At 45.9% G+C, this 14,612-nt stretch overlaps 1 protein-coding gene across 2 annotated transcripts in view; it reads left to right on the plus strand.

Moving 5' to 3' along the window:
- LOC142015344 (uncharacterized) overlaps nucleotides 1-3,397 on the plus strand; it is a 39,457-nt gene extending 36,060 nt beyond the window's left edge. For both annotated transcript variants that reach the window (XM_074998819.1, XM_074998820.1), the window contains exon 8: nucleotides 665-3,397. In XM_074998819.1, coding sequence (XP_074854920.1) covers nucleotides 665-781 — 117 coding nt within the window. In that variant the 3' untranslated portion in view covers nucleotides 782-3,397. The remainder of the gene's footprint in view (nucleotides 1-664) is intronic.
- The last annotated feature ends 11,215 nt before the right edge of the window (nucleotides 3,398-14,612 follow it).

The following is a 14,612-nucleotide window of genomic DNA, read 5'->3' on the forward strand; positions in this document are numbered from 1 at the left end:
TCTTCTTTTTCAAATTGTTTTATTCTTTATGAAAGTGGTGGTATAGTGAGTCAGTGTGCATTGTAATGGTTACTAGTCAGCCTGCACAGTGTGTGGGCAAATGCTTAGAACAGAGAACTGGGAATCAGGACCTTAGATCTTTTCCCAGCTTTTCCACTAATTTGCATGACCTTGGAAAAGTTACTGTGATTTCTCTGTGCCTTGATTCCCCAGCTGTAAAATTTGGCTATTGTTTCTGTCCCGCGGGGCTTTTGTGATGCTTAATTCACACCAGTCCCTAATTTTGAGGATCTCAAATTATTCCAGTATATTCAAGCCTATGCTTTGTCTATTTTAAGTTGTATAACGTGCTTTCATCAATATATTACCGGGAACAAACTGGAAGGGCAAAGTCATGTTTATAATTTATCGGTAAGCATTAATCCAAAGAGACTACCATTCCAGATAAAAAAAAATCAGTATGTTTTCCACAGTCAGACCCAAATCTCAGTAAATAGATCAACTGACTGAGTCACTTACTTTTTCTTACTTAGGTAAAATGGTGATTGCAGAAATAGTGGCTAAATTGTCTTTCTCTCCTCCTCTCACTTATATATGCCATTCTAGAACACGAGTTGGTTGCTCAAAACTGAGTTATTTATGTATCTGTTTTTAATTGTTTCAGACGGATATACTGCTCTGCCAGTGGGTAGAAGAGATGAAGTTGGATTATGACGTATACATGGAAAAGGACATTGATAGAGAGGCGCTTGAACAAATTCATTTGTACAAAATTCTCTAGCATACAGAATGATTACTGATGATAGCATAAAATTATGGATTTGAGAGAGAGCTGTATGAAAGGACTCTAGGATTAAGTCCTGTTTCTAAAATGAATCATGTTAAAAATACTGTGATTTATTTTGGAAATTATAGGTGTTCTCTGTAATGAAATGGGCTTTTGAAAACTTATTTTGAGATGTCAAATTTGTTGCATTAAAGTTCTTAGTATGTCAGACGAGTGCAGTAAATTTTAGCCAGAAGGCATTTCTGTGGCTTCATTCTGCATGGAAATGTTTTGAAAAAACAATATTCGACTAAGGTGAGAAGTGACCATTTATTTTAACAGAAGAATAGTGACCCACTATTAAATGTGAATGGTATTCATGTATTTCACACAGCTCTGTTTAAAAGTTTCAATATATTGTGTTGGGTTTTTAGAAGGATAAACTAGCTATAGAATTTCTGATTTTATTTAAGATCTGCACAGTAGCTACAGAACCTGTTGGTACAGGTGTAGAAAAGACCACTGTCCCAGTTTAGAGTAACATTGTGACAGTAACAATCTTTCTTTTGCAGTCAATAGTTCCCCACTTGAAAGTTCAAATAAGTTAGATAGAAGAAAAATCATTCAGAAATATTGCCTAAATATAGAATAATGAAAATGTGCTTCACTGTCTTAATTTTAATTAGGATTGTAAAGAATTAAGAAACTAAAAATTCTGAGTAGGAGTCATGGCCTAGTACAAAGGTGGGCAAATAATTTTCAATGGGGGTCTACTCCAAACTTTTGGCAAATGGGCAGAGGCCATGATTTTGTATGATATTAATGGACCTGGTGTGGGTTCTAGGACCATGTTGGGATGCAGAAGGAGTTCAGAGTAGGGGATTCACTGGCAGGAGGGAGTGCAGGATCTGGAAGGGAGTTTGAATTTAGGAGGCTGTGACCTAGGGCAGGTGGTTGAGGTGTGGGAGTTATGGATTCACATTCTTAGTTCTGTGCTGCTGCTAGTGGGGCACTGTCTTCAAGGCTGGGCAGATGGCCAGCCGCTGCCACTCTCCAGCCATCTAGGTCTGAAGGGAGATCAGAAGTATGGGTGGCAATAACACAACTTCTGTACAGTAACTTTGCATATCCCTTTTATGGATAGGAATTTCAGTTTGTGAAACACTGGTATTCTCCATGAAATCTGTATAGTATAGCGTAAAGGTACACAAAAGGTCAGATTTCATGGAGGAGATCAGATTTCACTGTTTGTGCTTTTCATGGCAGTGAATTTGGTAGGGCCCTATGGCCAGGTTTTATAAGTTTTGACTCCTTTATACATGGGTGAAGTGGATCCAAGTATATCCTGAATGCAAAGGGATGTAGAGTATTATACAACTTTGTAGATTTGCAAATCTGAAAGATTGGTTAAAATTCTGTATTTTTTTCAAAGTATAAAATTAGGGAGGTGGTGACTAGCAGGGAACATTCTGTTCTTACCTGTATCTCAACGCCCTGTGTGGCTTTGGGAAAGGCTCTGAATTTTTCTCCCTGCCATATGAGTATGAGAATAATATCTACCTCCTAGAGGCGTTGGAAAAATGAATTCATGGTCTTATGGATTGATTTGAGATCTTTGGATGAAAATAGAAGTTCAAAATCAAGCTGGCTTTTGTGGACTTGCAAAGTCTACAGTTGCGGGGCCTGCCTAATTTGTGGGACATAAAAATGGAAAAGATCTCAGATTTTGGGAGCGGGGGTGGGTAAGGTAATCTTTCTGCTTGGAAAGCTAGCCTTAAAAAAAGAACTTGTGTAAACTGCTCGGTATTGCTGGAAGCTTGATTTTTTCCCCCCTGTTACAGTCCCCTCACAACCACCCAGCATGGTCACCGGGATCTGTGAGAAAACATATCTATAAGTCTGTCTACAGTTCTCTTGGTTTTTTGTGAAGATCTCAGATCAGCTGTACTCCCTAGTGTACTTCTGACAAGTGATTGTTGCTGATTCCCTTCCAGATGGCTGAGTACAGCTGAGCCAGCCCCTCTGCAAAGCAGACTGCATGACCTCTGGTCACAAAGAGGGACAGCTTAATGGGTGAAAAACAGCAGGTGCAAAGGACTAACCTACACTCTGACAGGGTCCAAAATTTTCAAATTTTAGATGCCTGGAGTTGGGCACCTAACTACAAAGGTGCTTAGCAGCTGCAGTGCCACTGATGCTGGTGGAAGCTACAAATACAAGCACCTCTGAAATAAGACTGTTTGTTCAAGTGACGATCTAGGGATATAAGTGCCTAACTTGATATGGACAAGGTGGGTGAAATAGTATCTTTGGACAAAGTACATGAAAAAGACAAATTTTCAAGCTATACAGAGCTTTTCTTTAGGTGTGACTTGAAAGCTTGTCTCTCTCACCAGCGGAAGGTGGTCCAAAAAAGAAAAATATTCCTTCACCCACCTTTTGTCTCTAATGCCTTGGGGCCAATGCCACTGCAAATAACTTCATGTACACAATTTTACTTTGTCCAGAATATAGCTATTTGAAACTTGAACTGATCAAGAACTGCCTGAGAGGCCTTTAGCAAGTAAAGGACAGCTGTCTGATCTGCAGTGGTTTTGGTAAAACATGAACTGTCAAATGTTGAGTGTAAAAGATGAGTTTGTAGGGAAAAAATATGACTCTGGAAATGTTACATTTTAAAGCAATGTTTTTCTTTATATGTAAAAAATAGTCTGGCTTAGGCAGACGCTTGTTCTGGTTGAAGGTTCATAGAGATTAAACACAGGAATACTGCATCAGACCAAAACAAAAAGCAGTCAAGTATCACTTTAAAGACGAGCAAAATAGTTTATTAGGTGAGCTTTCGTGGGACAGAGCCACTTCTTCAGACCATAGCCAGACCAGAACAGACTCAATATTGAAGACACAGAGAACCAAAAACAGTAAGCAAGGAGGACAAATCAGAAAAAGATAATCAAGGTGAGCAAATCAGAGAGTGGAGGGGTCGGGGGGGAAGGTCAAGAATTAGACTGAGCCAAGTATGCAGATGAGCCCCTATAGTGACTCAGAAAGTTCCCATCACAATTCAAACCATGTGTTAATGTGCAGAGTTTGAATATAAAATTCACATTTTATATTAACACATGGTTTAAATTGTGATGGGAACTTTCTGAGTCACTATAGGGGCTCATCTGCATACTTGGCTCAGTCTAATTCTTGACCTTCCCCCCCGACCCCTCCACTCTCTGATTTGCTCACCTTGATTATCTTTTTCTGATTTGTCCTCCTTGCTTACTGTTTTTGGTTCTCTGTGTCTTCAATATTGAGTCTGTTCTGGTCTGGCTATGGTCTGAAGAAGTGGCTCTGTCCCACGAAAGCTCACCTAATAAACTATTTTGCTAGTCTTTAAAGTGATACTTGACTGCTTTTTGTTTTGATAGTGTATAGACTAGCACGGCTTACTCTCTGTTACTATGCATCAGACCAGTTACATTTCTAGCCTAGTGCCAGGTGCTTCAGAGGGAATGAATAGAACAGGGCAATCTGAGTGATCCATCCCCTATTGCCCACTTCCAGCTTCTGGCAGTCAGAGCCCAGGGATGTCTAGAGCATTGATTGCAGTTCTGAGTATGTGCCATCTATGACCCTATCCTCCATGAACTTATCTAATTTTTTGAACCCAGTTGTAGTTTTGCTCTACACAACATCCCCTGGGAACAAGTTCCATATGTTGATTGTGTTGTTACAGTAGGGGCTAGTGAGACCAGTTTCAGAAGGTTTGGGCACTTGAGATCATTGGATAAAACAACTACTGCACATTCCTCCTTCATTTTCTGTACTTCTGTCCACCATTCCTTTCCTGTCTCCTCTCTTTTCTTCTTTCCTCTCTAGTTCTGTCTCCCATTGTCTACTACCCTCAGCCTCTCATCTTTCCACAGTCCTTTGTTTCTCCTGCTCTGAATAATTCTACCATAATCTGGTGCCCTTCTATAGTGTAATAGGAGGAGTGTAGAAGCACAGATGCTACTGTCCAGGTCAGAGTGATGCTGGTGCAGCTTATTTGTCTGTAGATCGGGGTGGAAAATAAGTGGACACATCTACAGACAAATAAGCTGCACCAGCATCGCTGACCTGGACAGCAGGTGTGGCTGCTTATAGCTCCTGTTGGCTGCATTCGTTGTTTCCAGCCAATCAGAGCTGTGGAAAGGGGTGCAGACTTGGACGGCTGCCGTTGTCTGTACATGTGGATGCACAGGTAAATAACACCTCTGGTGTCTTGGCAAACCGTGTCTGTCCTGGATTGCTCCTTGCCCACCTCTGCTGTAGTCTCGTTAACCACAGAAGTGCCATTCTCTGATGCTGCATGGCAGGAAGTTTAGCTTGGTAGGGAAGCTAACTGGGAGGTTTCATGAAGAGTTAAGAAGCACCGTTATTGTGTGACAGACCTGGAAGTTATCTCTGAGGTGTGTTTGGGCCCACCCACCTTGCTGAGATTTTACCAGCATTGCTGCTGAGTGGCTCGTTCTGGTGGTTCCAGTTTTCGTAAAAATGACAGAGCCATGTCCCAAAAACTGGGATAGTATGTGTGACTTCCCAGTGGGATAATCCCATTTATATGGAAATACTGAGATGATTATTCATAAAGATTAATGCACTATGAAATATGAGTAGGGTCCATGAGTGTCAGGTTTCTTTTTCAGCGAAGGGAGGATGGAACAGGATTCAGTCTTATTACTTATAGGGATATTTTTGGGGTAGTACTTGAAAAGTCTAAGGAATTGGTCTTGTTGCAAAGTTACTAATATTTTGGGGACAGAGTGTTTTCCTGTGTGAGTGGATGATGGTCAGCCTAGTGTAGGTACTACTGGGATACAGCAGCAAAAGAGGATGTGGCCACAGGCTGTAGCTGGGAATTTCTGAGAGTTAATCCAGAATGAAAGAAGCCATCAGAATAAAATTTAAGACTTTTTAAAGAACTTCTCAGTACTGAATCCAAAGAAGTGGAACTTAAGTCTCCTAAGTCAAGGAAGAGGTTCAGGAAAACAGCAGACAAAACTGTTAAATCTGTAGCGGAACTGATTTTTTTTTTTTTTTTAAATGCCCATCCAGCGTAAACAATGAAATCATCAGTTCTTCAAGTAGTATCCCCGTGGGTGCTCCATTCTGGGTGTCGATGCATCCTCACATTGGTGCTTGGAGATTCTTCTGTAGCTGTAGTTTCCTGTGTCATGCATGTGAAGAAGTGCCTTGTGCTTTCTTGTGCGCACACGGTATAGGCTCCTCAGTTCTCCTCCCCTCCTCGGCTGCAGACAGAGTTTTGCTACTCTCTGTAAAGAAACCAAAGTTTAGTTAGTCTTTTTGTTAGTGTTCTTAGTTGTTACTTTAGTCCAAGTTCTCTGTCCTTGTTCTATTTTTTTTTAAATAGTTTGTATTTAAATTTCGTCTGCGTCACTGCCATACCGGGCTCCCCCGAATTTAAGCGGTGCGCCACTTGTAACGACACGATGCCCATCTCAGATGGCCATGCGTCATGTATCATGTGCCTCAGTGAATGCCGCCAGACGCAATTGTGTGTACGTTGCTGGAGTCCCAAGGTGAGAGCCCGAAATGACTGAGCTAATTGGCTCAAGATTTTCCTATATGAGAAGTATTTATAGCCGCCAGCTCCGGATGTGCCAGCAGCTAAATCTGCAGCCAAGGGTGAGGACCCCAAATATTCCCTAGCCTCTAACGGGTCTCCTGCAGTTGATCCGGGTCCCTCTGCAGCCCATTCCTGGCCTCCAGCACTGTCTGTACGAGCTGCACTAGAAGGTGGAGCTGTCCTGGGCTCCCCAGCACTGTCCCTTCCAGCACCGCCAAAACGGATGCATTCAGAACTGAAACGAAAACCTGCAGTGTCAACTTCTTTGGCACCAGCAGCACTGGCAACGCGCTCGGCACCCGCAAACCCTCTGTCAGCCAAGACGAAGTGGACCATGCCAGTGTCTGCGCCTACCACTGCACCTTTTAGAAAGCAGCACCATTCACACTCCCTGCAACTAAGTGCCTTGTGCAAATCCAGAGTAAACACTCCTCCTACTTCCAATCACCCAAGGGAGACAGCATGGCACCACCACAAGCACGGGGCGTCGTTGACACCCTCTTTGCCACAGGGATTGGCACTGGGGGACTCAATGAGCCGATGTTGGTGCCAGCCAATCACCGACTTGTGTCAGCATTATCTCACTGGCACCGCTCGTCACCTTGGCTGCTGGCTTCACCGTGCTGATCCCACCATTTGGCATCACCGTTTGCCTTGCAGGTTAGACCACCAACACTGAGTGCCAGATCTGACAGTGCCAGTGTCATCTTATCTCTGCATCTTGGCCCTGTTCATCTGTGGCAGGATTCTTTACCAGTTCTGGCCACTGGACTGTACCATGCTCCTCCTCTGTGGTTTCCCCATCATTACTCCCAGCCAGAGCAAGAGTGGGCCTCGTGGTCCAAACGAGTGCAGCACTGGTGTACACAGTTGGCACCATCTTCAGCACTGGAGTTGTACCTGCTGTCACTGTGACCCTCTACGGCGCAGTTCCTCTATCGAAGCACCCTGGCACTGAAGGATCTTTCTCTGAAGGGGCGGGGGCCTCCCCTTTGCACTCATCCCTTTCATCGCCGGACGATGCATCATGTCACATCCTTCCACCAACAATGCTAAATCGTTCCAAGACCTCTTCCCCCAGGTGGCACAGTCCTGGGGTAAGGACACCCATGAGTTCCCAGTAAAACAATATAGACTACTACATATGATACAACCCCCATTGTCCTTAAGGGTGGGTTGGATGAGGCCATCATGGTCCCAACTACGACCCTGTGGCAAACTCCAATGTCTATCACCCCCAATAACAAATGGATGGATAAGAAATATTTTGTTGCACACAAGGATGTTGGGTTCTTCACCCATCCATCTTCCAACTCTTTGGTAGTGGATGTGCTCTGAAACAAAACAAATGATTTAGGTCCATGCCCCAAGGTAAGAACAGTAAAAAAAAAAAAATGGGACATCATGGGCCGCAAAGTGTAGTCATCTGGCACACTGCTACTCCAAGCCACCAATTCATGGCCATGCTGGCTGATTATGACTTCCACAACTACTCGAGGTTGCAGGCACTTGTCCTGCCTCTACCAGAACACCAGCACAAGACACTGTCTGCCATTATCAAGGAGGCCCACACCATTGCCAGCATGTCTGTGCAGTCAGCTATGGATATCGCTGACACGGTGGCATGTGTCACCACATCGGTGATAGTTATGTGCCATATTCCTGGCTTACTCCCTCAGGGGTGCCAAAAGAACTCCAACGCTAGGTCGAGGACTTTCCATTCGACTGCCAACACTTATTTTCCAACCAAACGGATGAGGTCCTTCACTCAGTGAAGGACTCCAGAGCAATGTTGCAGACCTTAGGCATGTACACAGCCCCGACTAAATGGTCTCAGTACTCTGTGTCAGTGCCCTTGGGACAAGTATCAACAGTCTCAGCAACAGTCCTGGTCCTAGCAATAACGCCAAAGGCACAGGCTGCAGTGCTATTGCTCAGGCAGGCAACCTCAGAGCCAGCAACCCTCAGCATCCCACGCTCAGCCTCCAGTATATCAATTTAGAGGGTTTGGTCGAGGATCTGATCCATTGATTCTAACAGGGCACTGTTGAACCATTTCGCCACCATCTCTGCCTCTTTCTGCATCAGTGGCAGTCCATCACCAAGGACAGTTGGGTCTTGGAGCTGGTGGAAAAAAGGATACTCCATTCCTTTCACCTCCACACACCTTACCTGCCCCCCAGCCCCATCCCTCTTCAGGGACCCCTCTTATGAGAGTCGTCTTGACCAGGAGGTCCAGCATCTCCTCAGTTTGGGGGTGGTTGAGCCTGCTCCCAAGGAATTCCAGGGCAGGGAGTTTTATTCCACTTACTTCCTCACTCAGGAAAAGAGTGTGGGATGGAGACCAATTTTAGATCTCAAACAACTCAACAAGTACGTCCTTTACAGATGTTTCAGGATTGTGTCTCATGCTACCATTATTCTGGCCCTGGACAAGAATGACTGGGTCTCAGTCCTCGACCTACAGGATGCGTATTTCCATACCACCATCCATCCGGCACACGGACGTTTTCTTTGTTTAAGGTGGGTTGCTCTCACTGTCAGTATTGGGTCCTCTTGGTTTCCACAGCACCATGGGTGTTTTCCAAAACCCTGGCGGTCGTGGCCGCTGACCTTCGTCTTCAAGGGGTCATGATCTTCCCTTACCTAGATGACTGCCTCCTAAAGGGACATCACTTCCCAAAGCATGACATGTGATGTACCTCACATGTGGTGCACCTTCTATTCACTCTGGGCTTGCGTATCAACTACGCAAAGCCCACAGTTCATCCCACTCAAGCTCTGCAATTTAAAAGAGCATACATAGACCACCATCACAGCCATGGCATCCCTATCTGTTCAAAGATTTCATACTCTGTGCAACCTCATTCAAACAGCACATGTGTCTCCTGCCACCATGGTATGCACCTGCCTTATGTTACTGGGCCACGTGGTTGCCACCACTCACGTGGCAAGCTAGCCAGGCTTCACGTGTGCTGCCTTCAGATGTGGTTGACCTCATGCTATACCCCGGCCAGGCCCCCAGTCTCCAAGTTCGTGGCAATTCCTCTGGCTGTTCTCACCTCTCTCCAGTGGTGGACATGTCCAAACAACGTTCTTGCCAGTGTCCCATTTCACCAACCACTACTATCAGTCACTCTCACCACAGATACCTCTCTCCTTGCTTGGGGAGCACACCTTGGTTGTCACACAGTACAAGGCAGATGGTCGTTCACTGAACACACTCACCACAGCAATCTGTTGGAACTTTGACCAGCCCACTACACCTGTAAATGCTTCTGGTGCCTTCTAACCAACAAATCAGTCAATATTCTTACTAACAATACCACCTGCATGTGTTACATCACCCACCGGTGGGGGTCCCTTCATCTTCCCTCAGCACGGAGGTCATAAACTCTGGATGTGGTGCACCCAACACCAGATCAATCCCATGGCTACATATCTCCTCAGAGTTCTCAATGTCATAGCCAATGCCCTCAGTCATACATTCACAGACCATCACGAATGGGAGCTCTACACGGCAGTCCTCAGTCAGGTGTTTCCTCATGTAGACCTGTTCCCCACCAGACATAACAGGAAGTGTCACTGATACTGTTCCAGGGCTGGGCTCAGCAAGCACTCTTTCAGGGACGCCTTCACCATCACATGGAATGCTCCACACATGTATGCGTTTCCACCCACACCACTTCTCCACAGGGTGCTACTCGAGGTCAGACAAGGCCAAGCTCTCGTTATTCTAGTAGCCCCAGCCTAGCCTGGACAGACTTGGTACTCTTACCTCTTTTGGATTTCAGTAACAGGTCCTCCTCGCCACAACCTTCTGTTTCAGGACTTCAGCCGTATTCAGCATCCTGATCCCCTCAAGCTTCACCTCCACACTTGGCTCCTTTGTGGCTCCACCATGCTGAAACTTCTTGCCCTGAGGGAATAAGGAAAATTCTCATCAACAGCAGTTGGGAATCGACGTGCAAATTTTACCTTTGAGTGGCAGTTTTCCCACTGGATGGACTCCCACCACTCTGTGCCTCCTCATACCAGGCCCTTTCCTGTCCGTCTCGACTACCTCCTGTACCTGCACAAGTCAGGCCTTATCCTCAGCATGGTTCAGATGCACGCTGCGGCCATTGCAGCTTTTCACCAGCCTCAAGAGGGTCCTTTGTTCCTAGCCCATCCTATTACCAAGCATTTCTGAACTGGCCTTCAGAACACATTCCTGTTGGTTTGCCCCCCTAAGTTCCCATATGGGACCTTAATCATGTGCTTCACTGCTTTATGAAACTGCCCTTTGAGCCCCTGGTGGCACGTTCCTGGCTTCACCTATTTATGAAGGTTTCATTCCTAATGGCAACCACGTTGGCCAGCAGGCTGATGAGTTGGCCAACCTAATGATGGAGGGCCCCCCCCCAACTGTTTTTACCAAAGAGAGCGATACCTTGCGACCTCACCCTACGTTCTTACCCGAGGTTCCATCACTGTTTCACATCAACAAGCTGATCTACCTACCTGCATTTTTCCTGAAGCCACATTCTGATCCTCCACATGTTGCATGGTATTCACTTGACCACATGAAGCCGTGGCACAAGTCTCCCCAGCTTTTCCTATCCTTTGTGGAACTGTCCAAAGGCCTGCTGTTTCATCTCAAAGACTTTTGAGGTGGGTTTCTTCATGCATCCACACTTGTTATGCTTTTCAACATAGAGAGTTACTGGGTACTGTCACAGCCCCCTCAAACCGGGCCATGTCTTCCACTACTGCCTTTCTCAAGAATACCTCTCATGGACATTTGTAAGGCAGCCATGTGGTCTTCAGTAACACGTTCATCTGGCACTATGGTCTGTTGTCTAACTTTGCTTCTTCTATTCAAACAGGCCAAGCTGTATTGTCTACTGGGGTAGTGACTGATCTCCAAACCCACCTCCATTCTGCAACTACTGCTTGCTGGTCATCCAGAATGGAGCCCTAGAGGGACAGTACTTGAAGAAGAAGAGGAAGTTACTCACTCTGTGCAGTAACAATGGTTCTTCAAGATGTGTGTCCCTATGGGTATTCCATTTCCCTCCTTCCTTCCCCTGCTTTGGAGCATCCTGCTCTGTTTGTCAGGTAGAGAAGGAATGGAGGAGTTCATACTGCGCACACACCAGGATGAATGATGAAAGGATCCCAAAAGACATCCTGTATGGTGAGCTAGCCTCTGGCAAAAGACCTCCCGGACGCCCCCAGCTGCGCTACAAAGATGTTTGCAAAAGAGACCTCAGGGAAGTAAGACATCAAGCCAGACAGCTGGGAGGAGCTGGCAGACGATTGCAGCAGATGGAGGCAGGAACTATACAAGGGCCTTCAGAAGGGTGAGTTGAGGATCACACAGCTAGCAAAGGAGAAGCGAGGCCACAGAAAGCACAGCAAGGACCTGCCAGACATCCATTACATATGCAACAGATGCAGCAAGGACTGTCACTGTCATGTGGGTCTTCACAGTCACAGCTGACGCTGCAAATGAGGATGCCAAACGGAACTACGAAGGGCGCGATCCATAGTCTACGTAGACTGAAGGATGCTACTACTACTACTAGAAAGATCAGATCCCAGTCTTGCTAGGTGTTGTACGTATACCTAATGAGAGACATTTTGTGTCCTGAAAAGCTTGTTATCTGAAGAAAGGCTGAGAGAAAGGAAATATTAAAATCCCTGTCTGCTGCATGCAGAACTGAGGCACGTGAAATTTTTGTGATAGTGAAAGGAAATTAAGTAATTGTTCACATATGGCCTGCTTAGTAATTGGCACATGCATTTGTGGTAGAGGGCAGGCACAAATTAAACTTGCAATTTTAAGCATGGAATTGCACAGCTAACTGGTCTGAGAAACAGACCCCATTTTAAAGATAGGTTTAAACAAATTCTTAAGAATTTAATTAGAGCATACTAGGAAAGGAACAGTGCTGAAAGTATCTTGTCAATAAAAACATATATAGGAACCTGAAGTGTAACTACTGAGAGAAAGTAAATGAAGACATTATCAATGAAAAATGACCAAAAAAATAAAAAAGGGGGATTTGGGTGAGCCATTAGCCAAGTTCCACGTAACTTTACTGTGGTACAAACCAGGCTGTCAAGGCAAATGTTTGTACGTTAAATGAGAAATGATATGTAAAGATGAAGCCAAATTGCTTTTGTGTAAAATAAATACTTAAATATAGACGTGGAAAACTCTACTCACCCACACACGTGGGGGAGGGGGAATAATATTTTTGATAAATGTATTTTTTTCTTTAGCATCATGCCTAGGAAGGTGAGTTGACTAGACTGTGTAAATAGGATGTTGAATTACTGTGACAATTTTGCATGCAGTTCCAATGCAGTTTGAGTACCCCAAGCATATTTCAGTTAGAAACTTTCACAACCTGAGCAGAAGACTACTTAATATTCCAGGCTGCATATGAAAAGTACCATCATAGTTGACAGAAGTGTATGCCTATTGTCAGAAGCAGACGTCTAATAGTGCCCCACAGAAACTTTTCATGTGACCCCGTTTCATGTATCTTTGGTAAGCTGGGATAATGACTAAATAGATGATTGTTGGAGGACTGTTAAGTCAGTACAATAACGCAGTGACTGGCAGGTCATCATCAAAAATCCCAAAAGACCTGAGCATCAACTGTAGATCATAGTGGAAACTCCAGGATTTTATCAGAATACTGATCATAAACTTAAGTATCACACAAGATGTTGCAATAATGTAATACTAATGTACTTACTGGAATTAGTAATAGGCTTAATTGACTATTTTAAAAAATGCAGTAGGTTTAGCTAACATCGCCAAGCTGTCATGCATAAATGTTGAAACAGCATTAGGGTTCTCATTAGGAAAAAAAACCTTAAGCATACGACATTTGACTTTGAGTCAGGAAGAAGCTGATCATGTAATACAGTACATGATGGCTTTTTTTCCTGCTGCCTCCATTTTTAAAATGCAGCTCCACCTGCTTCCCTGCTGGGATATTGCTGCCAGCCCCCAGCCTCACCTTAGGTGCATGTTTGGGCTGGGGCCGGGACCAGGGAGGGGCTGAAGCAGGGAGAAATGTGGGGCTGGGGCCAGAGAATCCGTGATAGAAGAGGTTTGACCTCTCTTAAAATCCCAGACATTTTTAGATATTTAAAAAACCTGACTGGACAGGGATTTAAAGTCCAAAACAATAAAGCATTGTATCTTATTTTATTTATTAATGAAGCAGTTGTAAGTAGGACTTTTAGGCTACGTCTACACGTGAAGCCTACATCGAAGTAGCTTATTTCAATGTTGCGACATCGAAATAGCCTATTTCGATGAATAGCGTCTACACGTCCTCCAGGGCCGGCAACGTCGATGTTCAACTTCGACGTTGCTCAGCCCAACATCGAAATAGGCGCAGCGAGGGAACGTCTACACGTCAAAGTAGCACACATCGAAATAGGGATGCCAGGCACAGCTGCAGACAGGGTCAACGGGCAGACTAGCGCTTCCGGGGCAACAGCTAGCCGCTCCCTTAAAGGGCCCCTCCCACGTACACTCAGCCTGCACAGCATGCGGTCTGAGGAGCCATAGGCACACAGACCCCGGGCGCCGCAGTCATGGACCCCCAGCAGCAGCAGCAGCAGCTAGAGGTCCACCCAGCCCTCCCGGCAGGAGCAGGGCTTGCCCTGACCCATGCCATGTGGGAGGCAGCTGAGCACCTCCTTGCCCCAGGGGAGGAGATGCCCCCAGGGCAGCAGGGCTCAACCCCTACCCCTGCAGCACCCCGCTCCACCCCCCGCCTCACACGCCGGCGGCTGTGGAGCTACCCCACCAGCACTGACTGGTGGGAGCGGCTGGTGCTTGGGGAGTGGGACGACGACCACTGGCTCAGGAACTTCAGGATGAGCCGGCAGACATTCCTGGAGCTGTGCCAGTGGCTCACCCCCGCACTCAGGCACTGGGACACTGCCATGCGGCGTGCCCTCCCTGTGGAGAAACGGGTCGGCATCGCTGTCTGGAAGCTGGCCACTCAGGACAGCTACCGATCCGTGGGGCAGCAGTTTGGTGTCGGAAAGCCCACCGTCGGGGCTGTCTTCATGGAGGTAAGAGAACCCGCAGGGGGGCCAGAGCAGGGCAGGGCCACGCACACCCTGCTCACCCCTCATTGGGGCTGTCCCATGTGCTTTCTCTGCAGGTCGTGCGTGCCATCAACGCCATGCTCCTGCACAGGCTCGTGA

This window comes from Carettochelys insculpta, chromosome 6 (genome assembly GCF_033958435.1).
Source record: "Carettochelys insculpta isolate YL-2023 chromosome 6, ASM3395843v1, whole genome shotgun sequence".
Lineage (NCBI taxonomy): Eukaryota > Metazoa > Chordata > Testudines > Carettochelyidae > Carettochelys > Carettochelys insculpta.